This window comes from Lathamus discolor, chromosome 4 (genome assembly GCF_037157495.1).
Source record: "Lathamus discolor isolate bLatDis1 chromosome 4, bLatDis1.hap1, whole genome shotgun sequence".
Taxonomy (NCBI): Eukaryota; Metazoa; Chordata; class Aves; order Psittaciformes; family Psittacidae; genus Lathamus; species Lathamus discolor.
The window spans coordinates 29,594,855-29,614,795 of NC_088887.1; the positions used below are offsets into that span (position 1 = coordinate 29,594,855).

At 41.2% G+C, this 19,941-nt stretch overlaps 1 protein-coding gene across 5 annotated transcripts in view; it reads right to left on the bottom strand.

The window, feature by feature from the left end:
* Positions 1-19,941, bottom strand: part of GRIK1 (glutamate ionotropic receptor kainate type subunit 1) — a 170,678-nt gene that overhangs the window by 50,901 nt on the left and 99,836 nt on the right. For all 5 annotated transcript variants that reach the window (XM_065676788.1, XM_065676786.1, XM_065676787.1 and 2 more), the window contains exons 4-7: positions 16,888-17,069; positions 5,761-5,814; positions 3,654-3,827; positions 170-313 (exon numbers count right to left, since the gene is read on the bottom strand). In XM_065676788.1, coding sequence (XP_065532860.1) covers positions 170-313; positions 3,654-3,827; positions 5,761-5,814; positions 16,888-17,069 — 554 coding nt within the window. The remainder of the gene's footprint in view (positions 1-169; positions 314-3,653; positions 3,828-5,760; positions 5,815-16,887; positions 17,070-19,941) is intronic.

Below are 19,941 nucleotides of genomic sequence, written 5' to 3' on the forward strand. Positions count from 1 at the left end.
TGTCTCAGCTTGATGTTTCTCAGCTGGAAAGATAAGGAAGAAATGGGTATCTGAGTGCCAGAAACCGAAGCATAGCACATGACAAAGAGCATGGAGAAACAACACAAGCCAATGCAGTAAAGAAGAAAAGAAGGATTATGCTGACCATAAGCAGATGGTCTACACTTGCCTCTTTTATCAGATTCATAAATCTGGGTCCAAAACGCCACGGCTTGTGTCTGTGGCACTGCAGAGAGCTGACAGTCATTTGGGAGGCACGCTGGGAGGCCACTGCTACCATGTAAACAGCATCGTACATCAGAGCTGCTTCAGTCTGCGCGAAAAAAAAACAGAAAGGCATTCTTTAATGTATATCTTGACACCCTGCTTTTCTCTACTGAGAACAGCTTCCTGTGCTGCTGTCATGGAAAATGCCACTACTGGGCTCTCCATGAAAACCTAAGGTGCAACAAAAACTTCTTTTTTTTTTTTGGAAGCTTGCATTAGTTTCAGAGTATTTTCAGGCGAGCGTTGGGAAGTAAGCTACATTGGATAGCTGCAGGAAGAAAGAGACTGGGTCCAGCACAGGGAAGGAGTGTATGGGTAACTCAGCTCTGTGGCACAGAGAAGGATTTTAAGAAGCCTCAGGTGATACAGCAGCTCAGGTCCCACCCTCCAGACATATCTTGGGGTAAAGCACTTAGCAGTAATCAGTCTTCTGTAGTTTCCTCATGGGATTTGCCAAAGACTCTCAGCACCTCCAGGTGTGCAATACCATGAATTATGTTGAAATCACCACGGTGAAAGCACCATTCAGGTTCTCAAGCCAGTCTGCCCAGCTTGTGGGTTGGCAGGGCATGGGGGCAAGTAAGACAGCTGTCCGTGTGGGGCCTATGCGAGCTCCCCATTGCCGCTCTTCTCATGGCATTTGTGGGATTTTCTTACCCACAGGGTAGGCAGGCCCTGCTTTCCAGGGAAATCAGTCCCACTGAACACCTGGTACATATCCCACCAGGCAGTTGTCTACTCTAAGTGTCTACTACCTTCAGGGATATTGGCTTTTGGCACAAACATATGAAATGGCCCCACCGAGATCTTGCTAGGGCTGTTCCTTTGCCACACCTCCCATGCTGTCTTGAAGAGAGGTGAACTGCCTCTTTCAGGTGTATTTTTTGGCGATTAAGTTGGACTTATCCATCTAACCTGTAGTTGTCTAAGGGCAGATGAATTCAGCTCTTAGATACTTAAACAGTACTGAAATTACTGGATGCTGTTTGTGCATCTCAGGGTTTTCTTGAGAATGGGTTTTTTGGTTTAAAAGCATGCCTCGATCTGAGATTGCATGCCCTGTCACCCTTTATCACTGAGAAGTTTTAGAAAACTCTCACCTTCACCTGCGCTGTGTTCCAGCGCTCTTGTGTGAGGTGGAAATAATCATGTTTTGCTTAATGCACAGGGATGCTCTGAAGATGAAGTGCTTACCTGTCTTGTAAAGCTACTAAATAATTAAACAGGGGCCTTAAAAAAAACACACTCAGCAGTGAGAAACTGGACTCATTTATATGAACTGCAAAGCTAATCCATTTTTTATTCACTTCCCATATGATTCCTTTGGGAAATCAATATATTTCATTCTTTGTCTGTTTCATTTACCTAAGTAAATTACAACAGCATCAGTCTTATCAGCACTGGAGGTTTTTGCTGGCAATCAAATGTGATCTGAATTTATCAACTAATCTTAATATATGGCAGATGAGGAATTGCTCTTGACATACTCATCAAGGTTTGCCCAAAACAGTGCTCCCACAATCAGAGTAAATTGAAAACATTATAGATGGTGAGTCAAGAAGGAGGAGACAATAACAGCTCTCATTGTCAAGTGTCTTAAAACAGATAGTTGTTCCAAATGGACCCAGAGACTAAAGGCCTGATCCAAAAACAATGGAAAGATTCCCATCAGTGACAATGGACATCAGATTTTACATTAGACTGGGGACATGTTCTTTCAGATTCAGCTGTTTGAGTCTCATGTTTGTGTAACTTGTTACTCATCCATCCTTTCATCCAGAAGATAGGAAGCTATATTACCTCCCTCAGCCTTTCTTTCTCCACTCACTGCTCTGTTTTAGGGCTTGGGGTTACATGGAGAAAGCAAAGGTCACCTCACCTCACCTCATTTTCTGAAGCAAACTGCCTTATACCGATGCGTTACTTTTGCATAAGAAGAAAGGGTCTAAGATTTAGTCCTGGAACTTGTTTTTCTGATCATTGTGTTCTATTTAAATCATTGCAAAGAAACCAAAAGATCTCATTAGAACAAAAATGCCTTCGTATGCAATTTGGGCAAGTGGGACATGAGCTCAGTACTGTCTTGGTCATGCCCTGCTGACTTCCCACAAGCTGACATCAGGGCAAACAAAACAGCATGAAACAGAAGGGAGAAATCCTGAGCTGACAACAGGGCATGTAATCCTGATCTCCTTATACTACACAGCTTGTCATAACCTTATTGCCTAATGAAATATAGCCGTATTGCAGTTCTCCATCAAACTGAATAAACAGAACTTGCTATGAATTTTTAAATGATCACAGCCAACTAGGAAGATGCTTTCCCTGGCACTCATCCTATTTCAGGGCATCAAGGGCAATAAAATATTATAGAGATGAATAGGAGAGGATAAGAGTCATATACAAATGAGAGCTTAAGAGTCAGTAAGAACTTTGTTTTTCTTAGTTTGACAGTCGAGTGAACGCAGGTGAATAGCTATGTGTGAATAGCTATCCTTGCAGGTCTTGTGCATTCACATCAGAAGTTCCCAGGGACAGCTTTCTTCCCTGCTTTGTGTATGAGTGAGCACAATGGCACTGCCCAAACAAGCAACACTTTTTTGAAATGCTAGAGATAACATACATAATGTATTTCTCTTCAGGATGCTAGAATGTTTCAAAATTTTCCCATCAATCATCTGCAATAAAGTCTATTTCATAACACTTCAAACTGCACTCAGTACATAAGATACATTATCTTATATTGCAAAAAGATGGCAATCCTTCACCCTGCAAAACCGAATGGAGTCACACTGCCCAAGTAATTGTTCCTATTCTTTCCTTTACTTCTTGGGGTAGTGGTAGGGAGGAAATCCTAATTTCCTGACTTGGTGATAGCTTTCATTTATCTGTGAATTATACCTTAAAAGCCAGAGTTGCTGTAGATGATGGAAATGAAGAGAAAGGGCACTTTTCCAATTTAAAAATGCTATTACCTGTCCACATGTACAATACCGTTCCCTGCAGGTTATAAATTGTACACCTGCTATGAACATTTTTATGTTCTTCACTCCATGTTGGGCATTATTAGAAAAATGAGGCAGCAGTATATACATTCGACAACAATAAGATGTATGATGTTAGCTGGAAGGCACTGTGATGGAGTATTGCCACTCATCTCTAGAACATTCTGGGAGTGGTTTGTCACACAGACGAGTATAACATTGGTTCATGAAGCCAATGCACTTCTGTGTAGAAGCAGCTAAAAAGAAGTCTGTTTTGGGGATGCTACTTCAGCATTTGCATTGTAAAATAAAGCAGTAATGGGATCGGTTCACATATGATAGAGCAGCATTATGAAATGTGTGGTAGATGCCGCCCCTGCATCATTGTGGCTATTTACTTACTGTCATCATGCCATCGAGGAGGCCAGTCTCTGGTTTTGGTGGTGCCTGCAGACGCTCCATTGACCATTTCTCAATGACCGACGAAACGTGGGGGTTCTCGATGTTGAGCAGGCGAAACCCTGTCATATTTACTCCACTGTATCTGTAGGGTTCAAGGTCTAATGCAAATAGATCCTAAATCACCATTAAGAAAACAAACAAAAACAGATGTAGTATTTTTAAAGCAAAATGTTCAGAAGGCAAAATTAGGCCAAAAGTGCATTCGATTTTCAATCCAAAGCTTAAGTGCTAATGGTATTTTTTTCCCTGTAAACACTCTATTTGCCTTCAAAACTTAGTCATGACCACTTAGGTTATAAATCTGAATAAACTAAAGCTATGTGAAATTTATGACAAACCGTGTCACAAACCACGGAACATAAAGAATAATTTCTCCACTATACCACTATTTTGCAAAAAACCTGCACAGCAGTATCTAATTTTAATTTATAGCAGTCCTTTAACAGTGCTAGAGCTCTGACAAACCAACATGAGGAACTAGCTGGCCAATGTCAAGCTTATTTCTCAGCTTGGGGAAAGAAAATTCCAATAGGTATTGAGAACAATAAACTTTTGCTACTTATGAATCCCATTTTTCTCCTGCCTTGACTCCTTCAGGTGACTTGCTGCCAGTATGTCTAATGGATGTGTCAGGCTAGTGCACAGTAAGCCCGTGCGCTTCAGTGCTCAGCATTTACAGGGCAGGAAAATAATGGGTATTCTAAGTGATATAATTGTGTGGCACACTCTACAGTTGTATTTATCAGGCAGTGGAAATACGATAACTGCTTCTCAAAGCCTGAAGGCTGTTTTTCAAAACAACTTTCTGCTGATCCCACTAGGCCAGTAAAATGACAAATGTGTTGGTCATGGTTTACTATCACAGTAACCATCAAAATGTCAACATTTACAATACGACAATGCAGAGGTAACACCAGCACTGCTTACTCCTTGCTCTAATACGCGCTCTGTTCTATCTCATGCGTATTGTTGGTGGTGGTTACCATTTTATGTGAGAATGTTTATTGTATTGGTTATTGTATAAAACTGTAAGTTCCACAATAATATTCACATTTTTCTTGATGTTAAAATGGCCTCAAAGAGGACTATTTCAAGCTACTACTTCAAGTTCCAAACAACTAGAGAGTCTTTTCTAACTAATGAATTGACTATTGGATTCAAAATGATTTTTCACTCCCACATAAAATTTTATATGGAAAGAAAATAAAGAATAGGCAGATGCACATGATATAATACCGCTCTCTAGAACTGTTCTCGCAACATTGGTTCTTTGCTGTCTTTCTAGTCTACAATGCAAATGGACTTCAAGCATGGATTGAGTTATATTTATATGTAACATATAAGTTAAAATATAGGAAAAATGTGCTGAAACAAGTATTTATAGAGTATTTGTACCATATACAGATTTGTACCACAAAACAAATGTAGGGTTTTTCTTTTGGTATAAAATTTCCCAGGTGATTTTATACCTATGTAATTTTGTGTTCTTATAGAAGTGTGTTAATTAGAACAAACAGTGAACACTGGAACAGGTTGCCAGAGAAGCTGTGGCTGCCTCATCCCTGGCAGTGTTCAAGGCCAGGTTGGATGGGGCTTGGAGCAACCTGGTCTACTGAAAAGTGTCCCAGCCCATTGCAGGGGGGTTGGAACGAGATGATCCTTAAGGTCCCTTCCAACCCAAACCATTCTATGAGTCTGTGCTTTTAGAGACGAGCAACACCACCTGTGGTGATTGATCTTGGATCCATTGCAAAGTCATTGACTCATTATTTTATTTCACTCTGATCCACCTGTACCAATGGCTCCTCCTTAAGCACAGTACTCCCATTCATTTTCATTGTATTAAAGTGTTAGCCAGCCCCACGGATACTGCAAAACAGCTTCCTTACAAAATTGTGAGTCCTGGTATTACTAATGAGTGTTAGTACCCATTGTCCAGGGTTTTCCTTGAATAATGGCAAGAAAGATCTAGAAAAATTGGAAATTTAAAGTTGTCTTTTCTGCAACAACAACACCTACATCACTCCAAATCTTTCGTGTTCCTTACCAGAGTTGTAAAAAAGTAGTGGTAGTATTCAGTCATCATTCCCATGGAGAGAACCTGTTGAAAGAGATTGAAAGGTGAATGTACTTTAGTTTGGATGCTTCCAGTGTACCACACAGTCTTTTGAAAAGCATTGGTTAATCTGGAACAATATGCTACAGGTCATGAAAACGATCACAAATGTACATTTTTCTTCAGGCGCAAAAAAAAAATGCTATTGTATTTAGATTATGTTTCTATCACCTCTGGAAAGAGGTTAAAAATTGCAAAAGTTCTAGGACAAGAAGAATTACTAGCAACAACAAAAAGCTGATTTTTAAAAAGTGAAACCCTTTAGTCTGCAGTTTAGAAATGTTAAAAAGGAATTTACTATCAGCAACCAGAATTTGTAAGGAAAAGTGCTTAGGTGCAGGTTTTTTCATGCTGCATTACCGTGTGAGAGCAAGACTGGTGAGTGCTCACTGAGGTAAGCAAGAAAAAAAAAAACAAAAAGAAGAAAGCTTCTATAAATACCTCTTGTTCTACCTGGGAAATGCAGGTCTGCAGGAGGTTGTCAAAACAACTGGTATGAAAGGATTTCTGGTCTGGATTAATTTTCCAGACCTTCTGAAGATCTGCGAAGTATAGATGGCATTCAAATGCATATTGACTGGCCACTTTGGGCAGAAGAGGATGATTTTTTCTTCCCAGCCCTCACATTGCGGGAAACTTCTAGAGGGATGCATTTTTTCCCTCAGCCCCCCTTCAAAAATCATTGGGAATGCTTACATAAAACACCCCTGATGGTGCATAACATGATGCTCTACAGTTTCAGCCCAGCATCACCTACGCTTGTTGCCGTGTCCACACGCTTTATTACCATGATGCAAGTGTTTTTATCTTGCCCTCTCTGGGATCTTGTGAAAAGGAGGAGGAATTATGAGCTAGGAAACTACAGAAGAATTCATCACCATGACAGTAAAACAGACAAAGGTTAAATGTTATTCAGTTTTGATTACAGTAACGTAAGCAGCTGCTATTAGTAGTATTTTAGGATATTTAGCAGTATCTGAATAGCTGTTTGAAAGGGGAATATAGTGTGATTTGCTTGCCAAAATTCTCTTTCATGGCAAAAGCCTCTGAAAATCAGTTGTGTGACTGTGTATGGCAATTCCTCACAAAGAACAAAACAAAACACACAAAAAAAACCCAAAAAAACTTGAAGTTTCTAAGATGCAGTAGACAATAAAAATAGCTTAGTGTTAATCACAACCAACCAATCCATTTCCAGCCACTAAAAACCAAGACAGAAGGCAAATATTTTATTGAAATGCTCCACTGAATATACATGTCAAAATTGCTTTTTTATTTCTTATTTTATTAGTCCTCTTCTATTCCGTTTTTTAGAGTTGTTTTATTACCTGTAGAAATAAGCAATCTAGCAGCCCTGGAGACTGATACTCCTTCCCTACTTACACACAGAAAATGATATATGGTAACATCAATGGAAACTTTCGCATGCTGTGTTTCCCAGCTGACCTGGCTGGACTCAATTCTACTCCCTGGAGCTGCTGGATTTCTGTGTCTAAGGTACCTGTTGTAGGAAGGAGGTGCCAGCCAGGATTTTTACGATGCAGGTCTCTTTTGAGCTTATACTGTATTGAAAAAACCCATTTGCTTCATATGGGGCACAGACCAGCTGTTAAGTGTGGTTTGAACTCAGATAACCCTCTGTATACCTAAACTTATTTGGTCCTCTACAGGAAGTTTGCACTTCGTCCATGGTGTTACTCTATTATAAAAGCAAATTCATACTAAGAAGTGTAAACAGGAGGATACAACTACCCAGCTTTACATTATTGATTCATTACAGTTTTGATTCTAGCTTTAGATAGAAGAGCTAACATCAAGTCATTGTGCTTCTGTTATCAGACGACATAAACTGCAATCTGCCTGCATAGAAATAGTAAGATGATGGAAAGCCAGGAAAATGTTAAGCCATATAATGCCTTAAAATACAGCTTTACATTAATTGGGCAATAATTAGACAGACACACTAACTAGAATAATTATAAAGTGTGTAGCCTGTATGTTTGGGAAGTGCTACCCAGCTTGTGCTGCTGCAGCTACACTGAGTAGCCAGCCCAGATAGTAAATCCAAGGTAATTCAGTTACTGATTTCCTCACAAATCCAAGGGTAGTAGCATGAGAGGAGTATTTGCCTCCTGGACACATTTTTGATTAAAACTTTTTATGTGAGTATTAATTTCCAAGCATGTTATAAACATACTTGTATTCCAAGTATGTTATAAACAAGTGCGTTATAAACAGAACACACACAAACCTGTGAATAATAATGATTTCAGAAGTCATGCTACAGGATTGTCTTTGGGGGAAAAAAAACTAACAAACCAATAACAATAAAGCCACAAACAAAACTAATCTGCCCCCAAGAACCTTGGAAAACCTTAGCAAACCAAACCCTTGAAAACCAAAGGCAATTGCATGTAAAAAGCAAGGTTCAGTCAGCAATGTTATCTGCCATAACCAAGACACAGGTTCATGATGGTAGTTGGCACCCACGGGCTCCATGAAAGATGCCTGCTGAAATTCTTCCAAAGAAGTATTGCAGCAGCCCAGGAAAACTTAATTAACACATTACTTTTGTATTTTCTATATTAACAATGACTCAATTAAAATATGAAGACACTGACAGCTGGAAGGGAGCTTGTAAGTGCACACACATGTTAATAATATCCTTGTCTGGTTAAGGAATAAAAGTTGATGTTATCTGTGTCCCAGGCTGGGCCCTGATCTGCCACCGAGCTCTGCCCTCTCCCTTAGCACTGGTCACAAGCACAGCCTTAACTGGTTGTCCTCCCTTTTAACAGTCATTAAGGATGATAATTAGTTAACAGTTATATAGCACTTAGACATCACTGTGACATCACTGTGAGTTAGATCTGCAGACTGATCTAAATAGGCTGCTATTTATTTATGGACTGTAAAGGCTTTGTAATAATAACTTGTGTTTTAGGGCAATACAGTCACTAAGTAAAATTACCAATGAATGATGATTTCATGGTAGTACCAAATGCCCACTCTAATGGATGGTATTAGGAAAACACGAGATGAAGACAAGTTAAGGCAAAAGCAGGAGGAATGCTGAGTATTATGCTGGAGACCACAAAGCATTAATGATTCCCAAGCCTCAATGACTTGGGTGATCCTTTTAGTATGAGAGCTGTAAGGATTTCTCTTCCGTATGTTTGCAACACAGCAGGTACAGGGAAAGCAGCTTCTAGCAGCTACCAGGAGCGAGAAAATGATAAAATCATGTTAAGAGCAAAGACTCCTTTCAGTTTGGGATGCCTGTGAAGTACCTTGCAAAGCAGCTGTACAGGCTCTTCCAACAGAGCAAAAGTCCTCCCCACTACAGAAAATGAGCACAGCAGCCCAGAACAGAGAAGGGAAGACTGGTTTATAAATACACAGCTACCCATAAGAAATTAGAATGAGATTTCATTATACATTCCTATTTAAACAACTCTGCATGCAATTATTCAAATAATTATACATCGGAGATAAATGTCCTATTTAAATAATAATAGCTTTTACTTACTGTGGAACTTAGAGAGTGTAAACTGGTGAAACCAAGCTAAAATATTCTCCATCCTCCTTGCAGATCTACCCATCCTATCGTGTATGAAATCTGTTCTTCAGCCACACTCAGATATGGTTGGATAATAGATTATCTTGGCAAATAAGATAAAGAGACTTCCACCTCTGATCATGCACTTTAGATCAGAAGCCTGGGCCTTATCTTTTGCTGATGTGTACATTTAGCTGTGGGTCATGAACTGCAATGTGAATCTGAAAAAGTATCAGTGGTCAGATTATATATGTTAAAATGACAGAAACTGGATTAAAATATTCTCTCTTATGTCTGTAAATCTCTTTGGGTGCCCTGGTCCTGGAGTGCATCACAACCCAGCTTCAGCCTGCATTTGTTCATCTTGTAAAAAGATCACTTCCTCATTTAGAGCTAGTGTCAGTCTTCCTTCAAGGCAGACTGAAACCTGAATGATGGCAAAGAATATTAGTAGGAAATGCACCAAATACTCTGCTTGCTTTAACTTTTCATTTTCCTCACTCATGCTATCATTTAATTTCATGACCATTAAATGAATGCATTTCATTACCCAATTAATTTGCACTACAACTGTTTTTTAAGATCAGCAAGATATAATGTATAAAAGCCCCTTTGCCTCCTTGCCCCTCAGGTGTTCAATACAAAGTCTTGGAAGGCAGATGCTGGGACTGTGAGAATGAAGACCTTAGGCCCACCATAGGAGAGGATCAGGTTCGAGACCATCTTAAGAACCTGAACATGCACAACTCTATGGGACCTGATGGAATCCATCCGCGGGTCCTGAAGGAGCTGGCGAAGGAAGTTGCTAAGCCACTGGCCATCATATTAAAAAAAATCATGGCAGTCAGGTGAAGTTGCTGACAACTGGAAAAAGGGTTTTTTTCAAGAAGGGGAAAATGGAAGACCCGGGGAATTACAGACCAGTCAGTCTCACCTCTGTGCCTGGCAAAATCTTGGAGCACATTCTCCTGGAAGGCATGCTAAGGCACATGAAAAACAACAAGGTGCTTGGTGACAGCCAGCATGGCTTCACTAAGGGGAAATCCTGCCTGACCAATTTGGTGGCCTTCTACGATGGGGCTACAGAACTGATGGACAGGGGTAGAGCAGTTGATGTCATCTACCTGGACTTGTGCAAAGCGCTCGACACTGTCCCACACGAAATCCTTGTCTCTAAATTGGAGAGACATCAGTTTGATAGATGGACCACTTGGTGGATAAAGAACTGGCTGGATGGCCACAAGCAGAGAGTTGTGGTCAATGGCTCGATGTCTGGCTGGAAACCAGTAACGAGTGGCGTCCCTCAGGGATCGGTGTTGGGACCGGTCTTGTTCAACATCTTTGTTGGTGACATGGACAGTGGGATTGAGTGCGCCCTCAGCAAGTTTGCTGATGACACCAAGCTGTGTGGTTCAGTTGATACGCTGCAGGGAAGGGATGCCATCCAGAGGGACCTTGGCATGCTTATGAGCTGGGCAGATGCCAACCTGATGAAGTTCAACCATGACAAGTGCAAGGTCCTACACCTGGGTTGGAGCAATCCCAGGCACAGCTACAGACTGGGCAGAGAGGAGATTTAGAGCAGCCCTGCAGAGAAGGACTTGGGAGTGTTAGTCAATGAGAAAATGAACATGAGCCGGCTTCAGTGTGCGCTTGCAGCCCAGAAAGCCAACCGTATCCTGGGCTGCATCAAAAGGAGCGTGACCAGCAGGTCCAAGGAGGTGATCCTGCCCCTCTGCTCTGCTCTTGTGAGACCTCACCTGGAGTATTGTGTGCAGTTCTGGTGTCCTCAACATAAAAAGGACATGGAACTGTTGGAACAAGTCCAGAGGAGGGCCACGAGGATGATCAGGGGACTGGAGCACCTCCCGTATGAAGACAGGCTGAGAAAGTCGGGTCTGTTCAGCCTGGGGAAGAGAAGGCTGCGTGGAGACCTCATAGCAGCCTTCCAGTATCTGAAGGGGAGCTATAGGGACGCTGGGGAGGGACTCTTCATCAAGGACTGTAGTGATAGGACAAGGGGTAATGGGTTCAAACTTAAGGGAGATTTAGGTTAGATGTAAGGAAGAAGTTCTTTACTGTGAGGGTGGTGAGGCACTGGAATGGGTTGCCCAGGGAAGTTGTGAATGCTCCATCCCTGGCCGTGTTCAGGGCCAGGTTGGACAGAGCCTTGGGCTACATGGTCTAGTGTGAGGCGAACCTGACCATGGCAGGGTGGTTGGAACTAGATGATCTTAAGGCCCTTTCCAACCCTAACTATTCTAAGATTCTATAAAAGGTTTATATTGTGCTTATGGGTCTTCCCTGGATTCTACGTAGACAGCTTTACTTGAACATGGCTTAACACACTGGAAACCTGCATCTCAGTCACAGCAGCAGTGCAGCTGCAACATGGACATGAGCCATGTCAAGAAACAAGATACATTACTTGCTAGTATTGGAGTCCAGCTGGAAGCAAGTGCCTTAGCAATAGCGCAGGACTAATGTATTGGGCTAGGGCTGTGGCTGGCTCCTTCTGCTTCCTGAAGAGATCCCAGGGGGTTAGGGCAGCAGCATTGCCTTTCAAACTCCAGCATGGATGTCATATCACAGCACCAATACTGAAAGCACTCTTTCAGTTAGACAGTCTACTTGCATTTGCACCATTCAGTGAATCTTCCAAGGAAGCAAAGAACAACTACATGTGCAAGATGTAGCAAGGACGTCACTGCACTGAGTTTACGTAACTAGTTTCATTTTCATGTAGACAGCACAGCTAACAAGAACAAAGAAGCAGAGGTCTCGGCATAGTGCAACTATGAAGTTAAACAGCAAGGATAGCAAAAGACTGTACTTTCATTTATAGCCCATGCTGCTGTATCTTCTAATCTCTGAATAAAGCTTCCAAGGCAATGGTCACATTTAGTTCTGTGGACACACACATGCCTTAGGGACCAATGCTCTCACCATCTGATGCCATTCAGCAGTAACCAGGTAGTCCGAAGAGGATGTTCCCCTATCAACAACCCCCTTTTAAAATAAGTAAGAGAGGAGAAACAGGTGAGTATGTCTCTGTTTCTCACCCTGGGGCTTGGGGGATCTGCCACTGGTACTTCTCCAGAGGCAGTGAGAACTGAGCTAATCCTGCCTTTTCTTTGCAGAGATAGGCTTCAGCCTATCTGTCAAGTTACTAGAAGGAACATACTCAGGAACTGAAGTTTTATTTTCTTACATTCATTACTGTAGCTCAAAAGTATATTATGTTGACACTTAGTTTTCATACTTCTGTAGGAACTGAATTATTTTGCTCTTCATTTGTTGCAAAGGGAAAGCTAACATAGAAGTCTATAAAGTGCTCTGTGAATGTCCTAAAGCCGCTTAAATATATAGTGCATTTCATGAAGTTTTTTAAAGAATTTGCCTACCAGTAAAATCAATTCTTGGAGTGTTAAAAGAAAAAAATGAAGGTTAACTGGAACAACCTAACCTCTTGAACTAAGTTCCTCATACAAAAAGGCAGTATCAAACTAAATACAGTATGTGCAGGATATATTGGAATATTCGTGCATAAAACAGATGGCAATTTGCAACAGCTAGATTTAAGTGACTTTTGGGATTACTTCCCTGGTCTCAACAGAGCACCATATCTCTGTCCACAAAATATTTCAGGTAAATGTAATCATCAGCTTTTTCCTTAAGAAAGTGTTCCCCACTTCCTTGTGTAAGGAACTGAGTAATGTTGGTCTTACGCAAGTTTGATGCCTTATTTTCTCTGTCAGGGATGTGTATTTCTAGGCTTGGAAAGGAAAGAAATGCTAGGCACCCTGAGAGCAGAGCAGGACCGTCAATGCTGAAGTCAAACATGTAGGTTACTACAGAGTTTAAACTCAGCAGAACTTTGGACATCACAATTTTACCCAAAGAAGCCACAGCTGAACTTAGCTCCTGTGTTTGGACAATGCTCTACAAGATCTTGCTCCTTGTCAGATGATTTGTTTCGACTTCATGAGCTTTAAAGCTCCAGCAGCTAAGATTTTCATGTAGGTTATGTGAGATGCAGAGCAGCTGCAACTTTTTCCCTCAGATCATCTGGTGGACACATCTTGTTTGAAAACCCAGCTGGCATAACCTTCCAGGTCAAGTAATTTTGGAATATCGTGATTCCTTTGGAGTGGGTCACTTTGGGCAGAAGAGCTGCTGGTTTATGTAGTTACCTGGTACAGGCAACAGAAGCTGGAAAACTCCCTCAGGTGCCATGCACCGGTCACATGAGGTTACCAACCCTTGTAAGAGAATATGGAGAGAAAATTCAAAGTGACTATTGGAAAAGACAGCAATTAATAAGCACAATTTCCTTTTGTTCCTTCCAGATCTGGGTGATGAAAGGGCCAGGCCTCATTAAATTGGTTGGGGACTGTGAAAGCCCGTGCAGCATGTCACAGAGAAGGGGAAATGTGTGAGTTTAGGGAATAGATTATTCAGCTTTGTGAAGACTTTGTATTTTGTTTAAATTAGGTTATTGATTTGCTTTTTCTTGTGCACAATGAAGAAGTGTGGCTCAGTGGTGCTTTAGTTGAAGCTATAAATAAGCAAGACAGTCCCATTTAAGAGAAGAAATCTTTTGTGTGAATTTATAAACTAAAGGTTGAAGGAGGCAAGTGAAGAGGTCACCTCCCCTGGTTCCACAGCCTCGTAACGCGGCTGGGTCAGGTAGCTCCATACTGCCAATTACAGCTCCATATGCCAACTCTTTCAGGACATAATTCTGGATGGGATAATCTTTTTGCTCCAAGAAAGAGGCTTTGGGCATCCCTTGCCCTCCCTTCCTGGGAAACAAGCCATGCCACAGCCAGTGTCCCCTAAACGCTGGCGCAAGTGGATCCTGCTTGCAGCGCCATTGCTGCTGCTGCCAGCCCCAGGAACTGCTGGAAGAAGGGCAGGATTGGAGGATGAATGGGACACAAGAACTGAGCACAAACAACTGTGGGTATGTCCCTGTGTGACCATGCTGCATTTTTAATCTGTAAAATACCCACTGCAACCCAACCCACTACAAATCTCCACTTCCTTTACCTTCTTCTGTGCAGGTTACTAAGCATCTACTAGATTATTATAAACACAGTAGGCAGAAAAGGAATTGTTGCTTTGGGAACAGGTTTAGGTGACTGTTGGCTCTGATTCCTACTCCTATTAGAAATCTTAAATAACTTCACAATGATATGTATTTTTCCTGAGATATCTATTGGATCATTTACAATGTCAAAAATATTCTCTATGAATATTGCAGTTTTCTTACAATAATTTCCATAGTATTCTTTATAATACCTTATTGTCATTCAGTTTAAAATTATATAGGGGTTTGTGTGTGCAGTGATGAGAATGTGAACCATAGTACTTCATGTAGCTAACCTACAATCAGATGAGTCCCACATGAATTCAGAGCCCTCTATGCCTCCACATTTCACAGCTGCCTTTGTCAGTGAGGAACTTCAAAACCTGAGTTACTGCTGCCAGCACCTAGATTTAGCCACAGAACTATCTCTTATGAAAACCATTTTCCCTTTCTTTCTAGCCTATGTTTATGTTGCTTCCTTTTCCACAGCGCTGTATGCCTTTCTTAATTTTCCTGTTTTCTCCTACACTGCCATTCACCATCGTTCTCTGAGTTCTTAAGGCACTGGAGAGCATTATCTATATATGCAGCCTGTCAGTCGTCTCCTTGATCCATTTTCCACACAAACTGTTCTGCTACTTTGCCCTGTCTTAGCAGGGCATCTTTTAGCACTTCCTCTTCTTTCTTTGACACTAAGGTTATTTTGTTTATTTATTTTTTCATACTCAGCCTTGTATACCTGAAGCTTTGTGCCTCCTGCAGTGTGCCAGACATCTATACTTCCTTCTTGCACATCCTTCCAAATTCGTGTTGTCAGTTTAGTTCTTTCCCCACAAATTTCATTTTGGAGCAGCTCATTCCTGCTGTCATGTTTTAGCACCTTTGGACAGCCCTACAGGGAGCAATGTGAGAGGATAGCGGCTCTCCTGTCCACCCCATGTCCAGTTAATGCTGCTTGCTACAGGGCGTTCCCCATCATGCAAGGTGTGTTTGTGCACTCTCCCCTTGCTCTTCCTTCATATTCCCAACATCATGCTTGCGTCTGGCTCTGCTGTAGCTTAAATACACCACTTGCACCAAGAAAATACTACAATTTAGTATAGACCAACTTTCCTGACAGCAGTAAATCTAACCCTACTAGCCCATGGGAACTTGTGTGCTGCTCTCAGCTGTAGTGCATCTGATTTAGGACACCACCCTGCAAGTCTATATTCACAGGATCAAGATTCTCCATTCTGGAGAGGATGGTTTCAGGCTCTGCAGACTAATGGGTTCAGGAAGTTATCTTAGTTACTTAGTTATCACAGACTGCTACTCTGCGTAACTTTAGTATTTCAGCAAAACATTCTGGGATGACAGCGTAGGTTTTAACCTTTATGGGGCAGCCCTTATCTGTGCATTGAGATAAGTGGAACCTCTCTGGTGGTCTTCAGAGATCAGTGTTTCCCATCAGGCAAATTTACAGTAAAAAAACCAACCCCTCATACTTAAAATTGTAGTAAAAAGGGAAATGACATTCCCATTATACTACTTGCTCAGAATTATTGTCTTTCTGTGTACGAATTGCAGGAGCCAGTGCTTTAGACTTTGATTGTCTAGAAATATATTACAAGTGACAAGAGTAAATTCTAATTTACACCACTCTGTGTGTGCCTCTGGTAACGTCCCAGCCCATTAACATCAGGCTTTGTGGTGCTCGTCCTTGCCTTGTGTGGCTGTCCAACTCTCACGCTTAGGTCAGGGCTATGTCAACCCTTGTGCAATAGCCTTTCTTCCTGTTTTAAAGTATGTATATTCTCCTTCCTATACTGTCTCCGTTCCAGCCTTTTGCTGTACCAGAGTTTAAAATTCAGTGAGGTAGTACCAGCAGACCAAATCTTGCTTTGTTACAGAAATGTGAATGCAGAGTTATGCTCTTGTATGTGATGGATCAGTGCCCTGCTGTTACTAGAGCCAGCACTGGGCCTGATGTGCAGCCTCTGTGGAGGCAATAACTCAATGTGAGCTGCTCCCTAAGCACTCCAAAACGTGTTCTTTCATTTTTGTTATGGGGAAGACATAAAAGCTCTATTGATTAAACCTCAACAAGCTAAAATAAATGCAACAACTTTCCTAGTCAAGTAGAAACTGAAGGATTAAAAGGAAATGCATATTTCCTTCTGCAGGATATCTACGGTTTTCTCTTCTGCTGTTGGTCCTTATGGCTCTGTGAAGCCATGTAGTCTTGTGGAGTGCTGCAATGATGCTGCACATTCTGTAACAACTTCTGCACCTGGTGTTAACAAGCCTTTGGCCTAACTCGTAAATGCTTTCAGTTTTAGTGTTTCCCAGCAAATGAAAACCAGAGAGGGTGACAGATTTCTGGATCTAAAATGAATGTCATGATTTTTCACCCCTTCCCCCTTACCTGCTTAAGGATTTCTGCTGCTGTTTCATGTGAGCAATCAAATATCACGTAGAACTCCTTGCCCTTCTTCATCTCCTTGAGTAAAGGCCTGGCGTCTTTATTCCCAGAGGGCAGTTGGCGGATTTTGATTTTAATGTTGTATCTAGAAGGTGCTTTGATGAGCTCTTGCAGGCGAATTAGACCTGAAAAAATTATGTGCAATTATATAGCTAACCATTCTGTGCAACTAGTATTTATTGTCACTTAAACAGGGTCTCTTATCAGTCCCAACATATTTCAAATGCCCAAAGGGTAGTTGTTAGCTTCTATTTGCCAGCGTCCTAAATGATATCATTACAGATTTTCCTTTTCATGGTTATACCTGGCTTCAGCATCTAAATATTCTGAGATATATTTTTTTAATGGTTGACTAAAAGATATGTTTGAATTGATGCTATATTGATAGCTTATTGCAAAAAGAATATGATGCTTCTCACTTTGCAGTTAACTATTATTTTGATATTAAACAACAAGAACATAGAATTGAAGAAACTTCCTTACTAACTTTCCTGCCTAATGTCAAGCATGAGCATATGAGGGGAGGTAGAGAGAGAAAAATGTTCAATAGCCAGCACCTCTATTGTGGCTCACTTAGAAGCCAGTGGTTAGCCTGAGTGGCACTTAAAAAGATTCATTCTTAATAGCCATACATATAGCTCTCAATGTCCTCATTTCAGCATACACTACAATACCCCAGAGGAGGAGCCTTAAATTTTTCTTATCATCAGTTTAGGGACAAGAAGCAAGAAGGCATAGTGACTTGCATAAGGTCAATCAGCCAGTATGAGATCTTATAAAAGAACTGAAATACTTTGAGATCCTGCTTTTCCTCTGTAAGCACAAGAACAAGATTTCTAAGACTATGTCTTCAGCTGGTACAGATTTATACAGCTTGTTTGAAGTCAGTGGACCTCAACACTTGAAGATTTGTCCAAGTGTTTAAGCACAGTGCAATTCTACTATCTAATTCAGCACTCCTATGTCATTTGTACTGCCTCCAAAAGATGAGTAAGATAGTTAAGAACTTTTTGAGATGTGTGATTGCAGTCTCTTTCCCATTATCCATGAATGAAATTTACCTACCAAAAAAATGTGATCTTCCACTGAGGTAAAGTAAAATGATGCCTTATAAATATGGACAGAGAGAGGATACAGGCAAGAAGCACTTCTTGAACAAAATCAAACAATTTATTAATATTTAAAAAATCGTCACTCTCCTGCTGGGAGTGGGTATATATTTGTCTTGTGCGTAAATAACCTTGGTCCAATGGTACATATAAGGCAAGATGAAGCATCCCTATTTCTTCTGAAGTTAGCGAGTGATTGCTGTGTTGAGGACTTTTGGCTTTCACTCAAGTGTTGGCAATGTGTTTTGAAATAAACTAATCTTTCCCCTCTGCCTGCAACGCTTGGTCTGTTCTTTGCAGGTTTTCAAGTATCAACAATCAATATAAAATATTAAGCACTATGAGTATTCAAATGTAAATTGCTGCACAGGCTGTGAGATCGGAGCCTGGCTGGAAGCCAGCTTGTGTAAATATGAAACAATTTGAGCTTATTATTATGAGAATGGGGCACATATTCCAACACTGACTAATAAATAGGGGAGTTTATGTAATCTGGCTGTAAAGCTGTAGCTTGGCTGTATCATGCACTCAAGTGTTCAGCCCTTGACTGCAGTGTTTGGGCCACTATAATGAATGGTGAGCCTATGGAAATTGAAAATTGAGATTTGGGAGGAGGAGTCCAGCACGCAGGGAATCTTGCATCTTGTAGAGCCTCAGGCTGAGTACTGTTTTACTCTTTGCAGCAACAAGAAGTACTTAAGTGCAAGTGTAATGAAAAGCAAAGGGAAAGAATTTGCCTGCCTGCCGCCATTTCCTCCTGGGGGGAAGGAAAATGCTGTGTGCCTTAATATATCAACTTCAGTTACATGAGACTTCGACCTTACTCTTCCTATCACTTTCTATTGCCACATGAACTGAAGGTAAAGCCTAGATACAGTGTACTGAAGAAAACAAAGAAGCAGTGAAAAGAACAGAGAAACAGTGAAAAGAACTGCAGTTATTAATACAGAGGACCAGGCAAATGCCTGAATCAACTAACTCATTAATAGCACAGGGTTAATAATCATCAGTGTTCTCCTTCCTCTTGCTCAACAAACCCAAACTCCTGAACATGGTGCCACCAAGTCTTGACATGGGACAAATCTTAAGCATGAAGTGTTTAGCTTGACTCCTGGGGGGAGTGGGTAAGGGCAGCGCTTAGGGCAGCCCCTTTTCTTGCACTTGGTGAGACCATCTGTAGCTCAGCCTGCAACAGACAGGAGGCAGCACAGACTGCCAATGAGGTTGGGAAGGAAGTAGCAGCACAGAAATGACATGGGCATCAGCATCCTCTCTGCAAAGTGGGTAATGTGAGCAGCAAGTCAGGACTGTGCTGGAGCAGGAAAATGGGTAGGAAAAATATACGGTCCAGCTGAGCAGAAGATGTTGTGGCTGAGCATGAACTGTGGAGGGCCTGGAGACAGTGTTAGCCAGTACTGTTGAGAAGAAATGTTCAATTTAGGGCTTTCAAACAAAATCTGTAAGGACAAAAACCAGACTTGTTTCATTGACTATCTTGACCTACTGTCTATATTCCGCTGCCTTGTACCTAGACACCTAAACACTCTCCCCTTTTCCTTCAGAAACAGGGTTGGGAATTTTCTGCATTTTTTTTTTTTAATTTTCTTGTTTTAATTAAAAAAAGTATATGTAATTCATCCAGACTTAAAATTGAAAAAAAAAAAAAAAACCTTTGCGAGAAAGAACTCCTTTTTATTAGAAAACCATTTTAGGGCTAGCAAGTTAAATGTCTCTTGTAACAGCAAGCTCAAAGAAAGCAAATTCAGTAAGAACTCAAATTCTGCTTTGTGCAAACTGATAGAACTGATATGATGAAAAGACTTCATTCCTCTGAGCCTTAAACAAATGAAGGGGGAGCAGTCTAACAAGTGGGGAAAGTCAAGGATTC